The 13,312-nt window shown below is 40.2% G+C and overlaps 2 protein-coding genes and 1 non-coding gene across 4 annotated transcripts; all 3 read right to left on the bottom strand.

Annotated features, from left to right (window-relative positions):
* Nucleotides 1–50: 50 nt before the first annotated feature.
* On the bottom strand, nucleotides 51–3,528 carry b3gat3 (beta-1,3-glucuronyltransferase 3 (glucuronosyltransferase I)). The gene is made up of 8 exons (XM_028429694.1): nucleotides 3,369–3,528; nucleotides 2,906–3,010; nucleotides 2,604–2,784; nucleotides 2,313–2,496; nucleotides 2,068–2,229; nucleotides 1,898–1,984; nucleotides 1,600–1,803; nucleotides 51–1,499 (listed from the first exon to the last, which is right to left on the bottom strand). Exons 2-8 carry the CDS (start codon nucleotides 2,997–2,999, stop codon nucleotides 1,401–1,403), a joined length of 1,011 nt encoding a protein of 336 aa, XP_028285495.1. The 5' UTR covers nucleotides 3,000–3,010; nucleotides 3,369–3,528; the 3' UTR covers nucleotides 51–1,400.
* A 437-nt stretch (nucleotides 3,529–3,965) lies between these two features.
* naa40 (N-alpha-acetyltransferase 40, NatD catalytic subunit) lies at nucleotides 3,966–12,366 on the bottom strand. Of its 2 annotated transcripts, none has more exons than XR_003672177.1 (9): nucleotides 12,006–12,366; nucleotides 10,047–10,142; nucleotides 8,891–8,943; nucleotides 8,610–8,705; nucleotides 8,077–8,235; nucleotides 7,906–7,989; nucleotides 7,625–7,702; nucleotides 6,871–7,075; nucleotides 3,966–6,688 (listed from the first exon to the last, which is right to left on the bottom strand). XR_003672177.1 is itself a non-coding variant. In XM_028429653.1 (9 exons), the coding sequence occupies exons 2-9, from the start codon at nucleotides 12,009–12,011 to the stop codon at nucleotides 6,928–6,930; spliced, it is 720 nt and encodes a 239-aa protein (XP_028285454.1). In that variant the 5' UTR covers nucleotides 12,012–12,094; nucleotides 12,175–12,366; the 3' UTR covers nucleotides 3,966–6,927. The 2 variants fall into 2 exon arrangements, 1 of the variants encoding a protein (XP_028285454.1); XM_028429653.1 differs by having other exon boundaries at nucleotides 3,966–7,075; nucleotides 12,006–12,094; nucleotides 12,175–12,366.
* Nucleotides 12,367–12,821: 455 nt separating this feature from the next.
* Nucleotides 12,822–12,903, bottom strand: trnal-aag (transfer RNA leucine (anticodon AAG)). The gene has a single exon. It is a non-coding gene; the product is annotated as a tRNA-Leu (tRNA).
* Nucleotides 12,904–13,312: the final 409 nt, after the last annotated feature.

The raw sequence follows: 13,312 nt of genomic DNA, 5'->3' as shown, positions 1-13,312 counted from the left end.
AGAAAGTTAAACAGCACAGGAGCCACACAATGTTATAATATTGAGGTTTATTGTCATGGCCAGGGGACAGACATGATCACATTGTACACTGTAAAGAACAAGATTACAGTCATAAATACATTATACACCAGTAAAGAACTTACTTACAGGCACTAATTACACTTAAGCAGGCACTAGCTGTTTTTACAGTGTAATACAACAGCAGCTTGTTAGAGCTTTAATGTTCTCTGCTTCCCACTGTAGAGGATGTTGTGGAAGATAATAAAGTTGAATAGTTCAATTTAGTATATATGATACAGCTTTAAGCTTGTACTACTGTAAAGTACCAAGGATTTTACAGGAAATTCAAGTGTTTTATATATATATATATATATATGTATGTTTACTGTATAAGAAATTGATATAAGCATCAGTAGCATTGTTCTCTCATTCAGGACTTCTTAAAACTGTACAGAAAAATTCTGGCCGGAACTAGTTGTGTAAAAGCATTTGAGCTCTGAGCTTTAACACTAAATCTGAGCTGGGTGTGTAACACATCTCTGTATTAGTCAAGCTGCTGTATTGCAGTATGCTGTTGCGTGATGAGGGCGTAATAAAGACAAGGCAACAAATAGTTTCGGGGATTTGTTGGCTGTTTGACATGTTTTGTGGCTGCTGTTTATGTCATTAATAAAAATACAACTACGTCCACAATAATGTTACCCTGACATGAAACAGTTGAGGTCATGCCCATGATGAAAGATGAGGTTTTCTAAAAAAACAGCTGCTATACGACATATACTAACAACAGAAGCCATGCATGAATAAAGTGCTCTGTTGCAACAGAATCAGACAGGATGCGGGTGGCCATACTGATAAACAGATCAGATCTGACTTAAGGGAACAGAGACGAGAGGCCAAGCAGGACCTGTCATAAAAATATCTAAATGCCATCAGGAATGAGCAACACTGCAGGATTTCCACTGAGTACAGGTAAACAGGTAAAAACCTACAAATGATACAAGTATGCAAGAAGTAATAATCCTCCTCCCTCCTCCTTTAAGCAGAAATGTACCAGCAGTGTAACAACATGGCCTCACAAACCTAAAAACTGGCGCCCCCATGAGGCCATTGTTTAAACTCCGCAGTCATCACCCACTGCACTGCTGACATTAAACTCATGAAAAATGACAACACATCCACTAACATACAGTCAGTACAGTTATGACAGCACACACTCACTCGATATACACACTTTTACTACCTGACACAGATAACAGATGGTCATAACTAGCTAAACTGAAATGTCTTTCCAACGTGTGTTTCTGTTTACAGTATTTTACAGTGCAGTATTACGTAATGCAGCATTAACTCTTTACATTGTGTGTGTGTGCATGTGTGTGTGTGTGCGCGCATGTTCCTCAGACCTCCACAGCAGGATCTGAACCCAATCCCTGAGCCTGAAGTGCCTCCTCTCTCTTCATCTTCGGTTTTTCTGTCCGTGTGTGCCACACCAGCACCTACAAATTCACACATGTTTGTTTACAATTTTACAGAGAATAGTATGTCTGACACATCATAGAAAAACTGTCTCCATCTGTCTCTCTTTCTCACACATACTTTAGTACAGTTGTCTGCTTTGGGCTCCAGTTCATCAATGGTAACCAATCCCTGAAGAAGGCTGCTTTCTAACAAGCCCATTGGTGCATCTCCATCAAAACAAGCCTCTGGATTGGCCAGGACCAGTTTGAGGGACACAGCGAAGCCGGCCATGTCCATTGGGAAGGGGCGACTAGGACGCCAGCCGGTATGGAAGCGAACAACCTAAAATGAAACATTAAAATTATGGTTACAATAATTTGCAGTGAGGAAAATTTGAAAAAAAAGCTTTGTGTTATATATTTATATATAGGTCTACCTTTCCTCCCTCAACCACAGGTCTCTCATACTTCATTCCTCCTACCAGCCCTACTGGCCATACCGAAACTCGCTGGGTGCTCCTCATCTAGGACAAGAAGACATTTTAATGTAGACAAGTCATTTCTGAGAAGAATAAAAAAATATTTGAACACATTCATGTTTTATTACCTCTTCAAAAATCTGCAGGCTGTATGTGTTATCATCATCAGCAAAATAAACCACCCCATGCTGGCTGTCTCCACCTGGCTGAGCTCTCCTGTCCTCTCTAAGCCACCGCAGTCCTTCATTTCTCTGCTCTACTCCGCGGGGCTTCAGCCAGCTGGGGTCACCCTGAGATGCAAAAAAAAAAGTCAAAATAAATGTTTTAAAAGGCATTTTTGCTCATAAAACAAACTATTGCAAAAATGTCACACCTCCTGTAGTTTGCGGTCCTTTGCAGTAGGCATGTGTAGGTGTGTGTAGGTCAGGCCACTCTTCATCAAGAGGTCAGTCACCAGAGGCGTCTTGTGTGGCGAGTCCTCCACCACGATCCAATGGAGCTGAGGAACATGGAGGAAGGTCTGGGATAGACGAGTCAGCTCGGCCTTCTGCACCAGCCTGCACAGAAACAGAAGTCAGGGGGACAATGATATTTGTGTGTAAAAAGAAGGAGTAAAGTTATAGAGGAAGATGGAGATTGAGCAGAGAATGGAAGAATGATGTACCTTGCATATGTTGGAGTGATGACAAAAATGGTAGGCGGAGAAGGCTTGACTGGCTGTTTCTGGGGTTGTTTTGTCGCTTCTATTTTCCTCATCTGCTCCTGAAGGCGGTGCAGCTCCCCCCGCAACCGAGATATGGTTCGGTCTTTAGGGAGGTCGTGCTCTGTGCAGTCACAGCGCTGGCCTGTATGGCACATAAAAGAAGACAATTACATGAGGCACAAATAAAAATATTATAAAAATGGACAGAAGAACTTTTTAAATATAAATAGAATGTCTGCATTTTGAGCGTGCTGCCCACTTACCAAGCTGCATCAGTGCATACACAAGGCCGAGGAGGGAGACCATGAAGTAGAGCACAAACACAGTCTTCAGCTTCAGCTTCATCCTTGTTGCCATGGCACCCAGACCTGCAATACGTGACACAGATAATAGGTTAATTTGTTTCATTGTTACTTTTCTTCTATTAGTTATTTTGTGGCTACGAAGATTTAAAGTTTGGTTCGAAATGACAATGTGGCCAGATTCAGTGTTTCTTTACCTTTAGCGGGCTAACTAGCTAAACAAATTAGCAACATTAACCTAAATTGTCTGATACGGGAGGCACAAAATCTTACATCTGAGAATGGCTTTGTGTGCGCCATTTCTAAAAAAAAAAAATCAAATAACATCAATGTACATATAAGTTGATGACAACCCGGTGTAAGCTAATCTATGTTAGCCTGGAATTTAAACAGATAACAGCTCGACTCGTTGTTATGCGCTTACCGGAGGCGGAAGACAGAAAGTGGTGGACTTAAGCAACGAACTTAAATGTTCATGTCATCTTGGTCAGATGTGGGCAAAGGCACCTCCGAGCATCAGAACATCCATTCATTCGCCTTAGCTAGGACATTTTTCTTTGCAGCTATGTACCAACAACTTCCGGTTTAAGTGCAACACAGATAAGGTCCCCTCACACCACGTGAGATCATAAATAGTTCCAGAAAGCGTGGCCAAAACAGTGAGAAGCTAACGATGCCATTACTAAACTAAGATCATGTTATGTTCTATATACTTTTAAATAAACGTTCATACGTCTTTTATTATTTACAAAGAAACATTTTTGTAACACATTTCAATAAATATATTGAATTTTCAAACATTTAGATTCTGTTTTGGTTTTTGTAACGCGTAATACTTTTCTTCATTTTATGAGGGAAAATATGTTTCTTATCTGCGTGACAATGATTACAACAAAACAATAAAAGAACATCTCTTGAAAAGTCAAACAACTTTCCTTTATTTGTAACATACAAATAAAACACTGACAAGGCAGAATGACTTCCCTTTCATTGTCTTTTGTGGACAGGACTGTAACACTCTCAAACATGGATTTGTTTTTTTTTTTTAGTTTTTATTTTTGTTTGTTTTATGTATTTAACATGTTTAAAAAAGTGTTTTACCTGTAAAAGGCCAAGAAATGAAGATGGATTCACAACAGCTTATATATATTATATACACAGAGAAAAGACCAAGAGAAGGATCTGAGCTTCTGTAAGGGTATGTAACCATTTGTTTTAAAAAATAAAAAATTAATCACTGACTTTAAAATAAATTGGTTCAGGCTCATTTTCAACTTTCACAAACATGATTTTTACTCCTAGTGAGCCTTTCCCCTCAACACAGCACACTACAGCCTGGAACGAATATGTGCACAGAGAACAGGTCTGGAGTCAGTTTTAGCTTTGTATTATATTCATGTTCATGTATTGTCACATTACCAGGTACTACTTCTTTTACTGAAACACACACAAATCTCATTCATTTCTATGATTTTTAAAGGTATAATCCAACACAATCCAAATGACTCCAGATCAGAGCTATGGGCCGATTCAATCCAGCCAACAGCTTACTGACAACATGGCTGCTGAGTAAAACAGATGAGGTTTGATTACGTTTGATTAACCTGAGAGAGAGACTGTCAGTCGATTGATCTACTACCACTATGTACAACACCCCCTTTTTTATTGTAACCTATGCAGTACAAAAACTGACTTACTGTATTAATAAGAAGGTAGTCTAGTCCAAAAACAAGCAATATGTTTAACTGTGTTTGTTGTTCATTATCAGCGGTCGAACAAACAAGAGAGACCAACATATCTCCAGGTGCTGAATACTTTTCGTCGCTTGGAACAACCCCAAACATTTACCCCCAGGATCTGGACTGCCATTTTGTTCTTTAGATCATTTCAAGTTTATCTACTTCACATTTCAGTCTCCCATTTCACATACTCTCACCAGGTACTGATGTGTAAGAAATATGCAGCACAGACTTGATACCATCACTTTGAAAAATAACTCAAAACGTACTAATTTAAGGCCTTCACAGTCACTGTGAAGAACAGTGACAGTGGTGTAACCAATATGTTTTCACACCTCCAGCCCAAGTGTAAAATCTAAACTACAGTCCTGGAATTTAAAGGTTTGATGGTGGTTCCTAGATAGGGCCTTAGCTGGCTGGCACACACACAACTGTCCAAAGCAATACCCTGAAGGTTATGTAAACAGATGTGGAGTCATCATGGTCAAAGTGTTTACAGCAGCCTTTCTAGTAGGTTAACTAATGGTGTGAAATCTAAAATACTCGCTGGGAAGCCTAAAGAATTGGGCAAAAAAAAGAAAAAAATCCCCCCAAATTTCACCAACATCCTATTACATAATTATCAATTATATGAACTTTTAATATAATGCTGTTAGACCCACATGAGGATTTTAGAGACTGGTTCATGCAGTGCAGCATCACTGTTGTGTAATCCTGATTCAGACCATGTTTATTATTATTCATTAAAAAGTGTTATGCAAGCAAATTGAAAACAAGGGACGACTGAGGAGAAGAAGAATAAAAACAACTTCCTCCTGAGCTTCCTCCATCCACTTATCCGTTTCTTTCCTCCGACTATTACTTGAATCAATCTTCATCCAAGTTAAATCAATATGATTTGCTCATGCTAACAAAATACATAAAAGATGGGAGATTTTTAAATACGGCCTAAAGTCAGCGCCAACATCAACATGTTTATCATCAGTACCTCTTGGAAAGTAAGAGCAAAGAGGCAAAAAGTAGTAATGCATTTTCACAAAACTAAACAATGGGAGCCCCATAGTAAAGAGGGGTCTGCTATGATCTTACAACGCCTTTTAGCACAAAGGACAAGAACAGACTAAAGAGTAGGAAATGTAGTTTAAGAACGTGAATCCTTGATTTGCATTAAATAGCATGAAAACAGAAAAAAAGATGGAAAGAGGAAGTTTCATTTTACCACATGCATCTCTGGTATAGTATAGTTTAAAGCAGTCTGGGGGAGCAACAGGATCATACTTGGATTATTTTCTAGGTCAGATGCAAATTTACAGCAACTGATGGAATAAAAAGAGTCAAAAAAGAAAAAGGCCAACAGGGACAACTCATCTCTTAGGATATAAAAATTAAAAGCAGGGGACAAATCTACACACTTGGCTATCACCTGAACAGAAGAGACTGGTAGTGCTGATGGTGTACTGTAATCATGTAACAGTAGCATGACGGGCCTTTGTGTTACAAAACAGTGCAGTAGCTGCAGTGCCTTTGTTACAGTATTACTTACAGCCATTAACTTGAGTTCTAACAGATAATGTTACAGTGCAACAGAGCTTCTCAGGCTGTTTTAAGGGGACATAAACCTGTGTCTATGTTCAACCTAATCCTGGGACTATGGTTCAGTGAAACAAACACGTAGTCTCAGTGTGAGGTCACCAGGAAGTCTAAGGCTGTATTACAGAACCAGACTAACTCTAAAAGTGTCAGGGGCATGGTTTAATACAACACTCTCGGAAGTTGGTATGTTTCTGTAGTGCGGTCCAAAGCTTGCAATCAAATTCAGGTCCCAAAACATAGATTAAGAAGCACCGCAGAGTGATCCACTACAGCAAAGCATGTTAGAGAGCAGGATGAGGGTGACTGCAGTGGTAGATAACCTTAGCTTTTTCTTGACTGGAAACTACTAATAATCGTAACAGGGGTGAGAGAATGAGAAACTTGGATATTGAAAAAAAACTATGTGTGAAAGCTCACACTGCATACTGCTCTTGTAGCAGGAACACACAAGACACACAAATTTCCATAATGCGACATCAAAATCTGGAGCCAGATATTCCACCATTGGTTCATTTTTTTAACGCCACTCTATGGCCAAAGACTGGAAAGACGGAATTAGCAGGCAGCTCAAGCTTTCACACACAGCTATGAAAGTTGCTGGCTTTTTTTTTCTTTTTAAAAAAACCAATTATGTTGCTTAACTAGAATTAATCAGTGGCAGCAGCCACCGCAGTGCCCGCCTCCGTGGGTATGCCCCGCCGAGGCTTCGCCATGTTTGGTCCGCCTACTGAGGATCTCGTAAGAGCAGTCGTCACCGCAGCAACCGGACATGCTTGGTGACGTCTCATCGATCTCAAACCTAGAGGAGAGAGACATAGCAACAGTTAAAGGATGAAGGAGGCTGGGTTTCACATCAATAAGATGAGTTTGAACAGCTTCATTCATGTGTGTTACATACGAATAATAGCATTCATATAATGTACTCAGTGACATCAATATCTCTCAAATAAAATTTAAATAAATCAGGTAGCACCATTATGTCTCCGTCTACTACAGTAATGGTAAATAACTTTCTTGTAATTTGGGAGAAAAAAAATCACTTCACAGCATCGAGCGTCCCTTTTTGCCTGTGTGCAGTGAGTCTCAACGAAAGAAGTCAAACTGCTTTTACATCTTTGTAATTATTTTGTGTCTTCATATGTGACTGAATTTTCTTTGTGTCATGGTGCAATCATGGTGCAAGATGCCACTGGAATATCGTAAACATGGCCTTAATGGGATGCACATGGTCAACAACAATCCTTAGACAGGCCATGGCTTTCATAGCTTTTTTTGGGACAGTCTTGCCTTCAACACAGTAGTTGCTCACTGGCCTATTTTTGTTCCCAATGAGGACAATCGTACTCACTGTAAAGCTTCTCTGAAGAACTGGTAAGCCCCATGGTTGTGTTTGAAAACTGTCAACATCACCTTCTTCATCTGTGTACTGTTGGGGGGATAAACACATTTAGCCGAGATTCATGTGATTCAAAGATGTGAAGACTTTTACTGTTAATGTGGGTGCTTACAATTCACAATAAAAGAGTTTTTTCACTTAATCGCCCAGAGGCTTTTAAATGAAACATTTACGAGAAGTTTGTAATAACAACATAAATAGGAGCCAATCAAATCATACTAAACATGACCAACCTGTTAGCAATGAGCTGTAGTATCTGGATGAGAAACTTGCCGAGACCTTTCCTCCGCACTTGGCTCTCTAACTGGACCTCATAGCTGGTAAAATAAAAACAGGGAAAGTGGTACAGTAAAAACAGCAAATACTATGACTGAAATCCACAAACATATGGTTGTGCATCTTACCAATATAAAACCTCCTCTCCACACTCGACATCAAATCTGAAGTGAGAAAACGCCACAGGGGCGGAATCAGCGTCGCGGGCCAGAAGGTACCACGCCCTTTCGTCGTACATCTCCTCCCTCTTTTCCCTCTCCTTCCAGCCCCACTCGCTCTGCTCGTACCTAAAGAAGCAGCAGAAGGTTGCCTAAGATGATCGTTTCAGTCTCACATTTCTCGGTCATCTGGCTCTCAGACAGGAACAAATTAGGTTTCAACTGACTGGGTACCATTTGCTGAATTGAACTCAAATTCTGGCAAAGTGAGAGAAGATAAATTGTACTAATTTCCCTCTCAGCATTATATCTCCTCTGTGTGTGTGTGGTCTGATTCACATTCATGAAAAAAGACTCGGATCTTTTTCAAGCTGTTTGATGCTGTATTCTTTGCACTGCTCTCCAGCTGTAACCTGTGGGTCTGCCCATTAATCTCTGTAAAAGATGGGTCACTCTGTTCCTAAAGTGCACTACAATAAACAGAATGGGAACAGACTTCTTACATCGTCTGCATGTTGGTTCTGGTGAGTTCGAAGGCCCACTCCACAGACAGCGGGTTCAGGGCGGTCACTCTCTTACACTCTATCTGCAGGTTCAACCTGGAGGAGAGGACAAATTAACGGTCAACGGCAAGAACATTTGCATGCCTTATCAGACAAGAAACAAATCAAAACAAAGGAAAAAAAATCAAACCAACTCTCCACTCAGTGCAGAAAAAGAAGCAAGTATGTATTTCACAGAATACTAAATAAATCGATTTGTAGGCGTACAAGGCAATACATACTCATTTCTGTCGTATTTTTTGAAGGCTGGGAAGGCAGCCAGAGGGTCATCAAGCTGTGAGAAAAGAGGCAGAGTTGCACTTTCAAAACAGACGAAATCATCAACAATCTATTTTCAAGCTCTTTTGTTAAGCCCTAGAGCCTGAGTAGCACAGAACCATGCCAAAAATATAACACCGGCAGTGGGAAACGATCAAGAAAGAACATCCTTTCTCGCCCCGTTTTAGGTAGTCATACACAGAGGCGGAGAGCCAACATCTCTGCCACAGCTTTGGTGAAGTGTTCATCCATTAGAAAAGAAAGCATTGAACAACAGCAATGCAACTATGGCATCTTGTAGCTAATTTTGTGCAAGTTGTGTCAATAACATTGATTAAAACTAACACTTGGGGCTAGGTTGTGCAAAACAGGTGATAAACACTATAAGGGAAAAGTGTTCTTCGGGCTCAAAGTCCTAAATAGCCGTGGTGGGCAGAAAAAGACAGCAGCATTTAGTGTTACAGCCCTATTAATCACTCCTAATAAGAACACACGATTATGTAAACTTATGTATACTTCCTTGTTACCAAGGATTTGCACCAATACCCAATGTTGAGATCCATTACTGTTGGCAAGAGCAAAAATACATTACTTTCTTTTTCTTGCATTTCTTCTCTGTTGGCGCACCAACAATGCAGAGGGGGTGGAGAGTGACTGGCCCATTTTGGGACAAAGTGACACAGACAAGTGATAAGCACAGGCAAGCCTGTTAAAAGAGTGTGAGGAACGAGCAAGCTTCAGCACAGTTTACTAACCCAACCCTGAGCTGAACATTCGGCTACATGGGCATGATTTAATGGCGCAGATTAATTATGCATTAATAAACATATGGCACCGTGTTTGTCTTTTCCTTCCATGTGCATGTCAATTATGGGTGTAATCAGAGCAACAAAGGCACCACCAGCATTTGATGTCATTACATGGTACCATGATCAATACCATAACATACCAAAGCTCGCAATGTGATATTCCATACAATCTCAACACAATGAATGCTTTTCCTTCACCAAAGCAAATCCAAGGCATTTGTTATTGACCGCCGGTACTACACAAACAAAAAAAAGTTGTCAGGAAACAGTTTACACCTCCCCATGCAGAAGGCAGTTATGACCAAGTTACCTTATTGGCTGCATCCACCTTGGCGCACACAGCATCCATGGCTGCCCTCTCCTCCAGGCGCCGGGCTTTCTTCTCCTTTGCTCTGTTGGACTTCCTCTAAAAACAGGAAACGAGGAGGAAATGAATGTTTTGTCAAAGGTAGTAAGAAACAGGGATTGAAGAACAGTGAGGACAGAGAGAAAGATAGGTAAGAATTACATGAATGCATGCTGACAGTCTATTTATTATGACTGCATAACCCATTGATTTGATTTACTGTGACTTTCTGAAACATAATCAATCCCACTTCCTATTTTATGTGATCACTTATAATTAATATTGTCCAACTCTGATCTAACTATCCACTGTGGGTCTGTAGTAATAATTTAGTATTCACTGGCTCTGGTTATGTATGAATGACACCATTTTTTCACTGGGTCCCAACTGAATTTATCTAATCTGTACAGATAAAATGAAAATGAATTCCAGCACAAGAAGAGCCAGGGTACTACTGTGCTGTTGGCAACACAAAAATCACATGAAGTGCAGTTTGAAGTTTGATTAAAGAAGGAGTTTCTGGCTTATGTTAACAGAATTTATGTGATCTGTCATAAATGCCTGACTGTACAGTAGCTTGGTCTTATATAGCTGCTGCTTTTTTAAAATCCATATCTTATGCTTATCTCATAATATCACACACACATCACAACACAGCCTTTGTGAAAGAGGAAGAAAGCAAACCTCAAACAAAAACGAGTACCCTGAAGAGATGAAAGCAAGGGACACAAAATGGAAACCAGTCCCACAGAACAAATAGCAGAAGCTACATTTACACAAAATTACTACATAAAAGAGGGCATCTCATCCTTATAGCTTTTACAACCACCATTAAACTTGCAGTCTATGTCGCCGAGTTCACAACTGCTGTGAGTGTGAGTTTATAGTACTGGAAATTCAATTTGATTGCTGTAATTTCGCCTCAGCCTTGTGTGGCGTCCAAAGATTCAGCAGTGGTGCAGCCATCAATCACAGAAATGAACACATGTTCACACTGTGTGATCACAGTGTTACATCTCAATAACAAAAAAGTGATTCAGTAACATCACCTATGCAACTATGTTGCACTACTATAACTATTACATCGTAAAAATGTTTAGACTACTTTAAAAATCCTATCGACTTACACTAGTTTACAGTGTTTACAGTGCAGAAAAAGTGGATTGAGGTTTCATGGACAAATATGCACGAATTAACTAAATTCCTTCCTTGCAGATCTAAACATAAGTGGTAATAATTATCAGAAGGAATGAATGTAATGAACTGCCAACTTTTAGGTCAAAGCATTAACTCTGTACCTAGCACGGGGAGGCTGCAGGCTGTGAAAACACGTGGATTGGTTTAACTAGAGTGAAAGTGGAGAATAAATTCTAAGTCTGCTGGCAGAGACAGCAGCATGAGTGCAGGCCTGTCTGGTGCCGACAGGTAACTTCACTCACATTATTACCTTCCAACATAACTTAATTCACCGTGTAGAGGAACAGACATCACAGAGTGGCCTGAAAAAAGCTGAACCCACACATAACAGACTAGCACTAATAGCTAGCAAAGCACTCGCCAATATGGCATTCCTTCGTGGCTAACGGCTAGCATGCTAACAATGTCACAACACACATCAGAAATTAAGTGTGTACAGCGGCAAGGACAATGCAGTACTTGTGATACAAATGCCATATAGGCCATGTGTTGCTTATACTATTGTTACAATGCTTTTTGAGGTTAGCTACATGGCTAGCGCAGCCCCGACGAGCTTTGGTGCCAACCGACACCTTTAGCTACATCCATCCACCATGGTCTCGCTTCCTTTCCCTCCCTCATTCTTTCTTCTCTCCTCTCATCATCCTCATCAGACATTAACGCACCACAAACAGCCACCTTTCAGTCTTCGCAAAGAAACGTTTAGAATAAATACATACAACTCACCCCCATTTTGCAGCTGTGTCTTATCGATCCGCACGGAGAACACACACCTCTATTGTCCCGGTGCTGTTGTTAAGTTATTAGTATCGTGACTACGGGCAGAAAAGGGGGCCAGATTAATATGACAATGATAGATAGAGTGCTAACAAAGCTAGCTGGCTACAACACCGACCGGTGGCTGCGAGAGGAGCAGCGGCTTGCCGCAAATTTGAAGAGAACCTCAATGAAAACGTAGCCGTTTTATTTCTCTGTAAATCGGATTGGCGCCAAGACTGCGAGGCTGAACCATGGGCTGAATTTATTACAGCTCCTTCCTCTCCTCTTTCTTTCCTCTCCTCTCCGTCGTGTCCAGCTATGATGCATTCACGTGTCTCTCCTGATCTCGGACTTCGGAAAACCGCAGTCCTAAATCGATTTTCTACAAAACTCGGCAGAAAGTAAAAACGTTTGTGTGAAATTTCTTTAAACGTGAATGTGTATCGTTTAGAATTGTGTGATATGGGTTTAAAGCACAGACTTTCTTTTTATATCCTTTCGATGGCGTGGAGCTATTTACCGTAGATCTATTTTAGAATCTTCACATATAGTAGATATTGTCAGTTCATGTTAAATGTGGTTATTTTTTTTTAATAATTAAATACCTAACGGGGGAATAAACAGTGCTATACCCTCACTCTGGAAAGTAGTAAAGTGAAACTTCAAAACGAACAGTTTAAAAATGCAGGCGATTCACAAGGTTCTGTAAACTAATGCCGTGTTTTTCAGCGGAACAAATCACCACAATTGCATGTATTTTACATTACTACATTAAAATATTGCTGGCAGCGGTGGGATTCGAACCCACGCCCCCGAAGAGACTGGAGCCTTAATCCAGCGCCTTAGACCGCTCGGCCACGCTACCATGTTAAAACCTCAATGATGTTCTCATGTCCAATATTATAACAGCATTTGAACGCATCCTTACTTTAAGCGCGAATATTGTTTCCTTGTTGGTAGAGAGGCGACGACAGTCTCGGGGCCGTACGACGTCAGAGAGCAGGATGCACATTACAGCAGCAAATGGTAATAAACTTTCACATGTATATTTTATACACACACATATATTTTTCTAGAATTATTTAAAAGTGCTTTATAAATAAAGATTAATTCATTAACCCGTGTGCACTCATTTTTGTATATTTTTGCAACATTTTTTCATTTGCTGATCATTTTTGCTGCGTTACAGATTGTGGCATGGCTCTTTGCAGGGTTTCTTCTTTCAAGTCAATTTTTTTTAAATCCAGTGTTGTTTCTGACATTATATACGTAGC

This window comes from Parambassis ranga, chromosome 18 (assembly GCF_900634625.1).
Source record: "Parambassis ranga chromosome 18, fParRan2.1, whole genome shotgun sequence".
In the NCBI taxonomy this organism is placed as follows: domain Eukaryota; kingdom Metazoa; phylum Chordata; class Actinopteri; family Ambassidae; genus Parambassis; species Parambassis ranga.
This window is presented reverse-complemented; position numbering and strand designations above follow the sequence as displayed.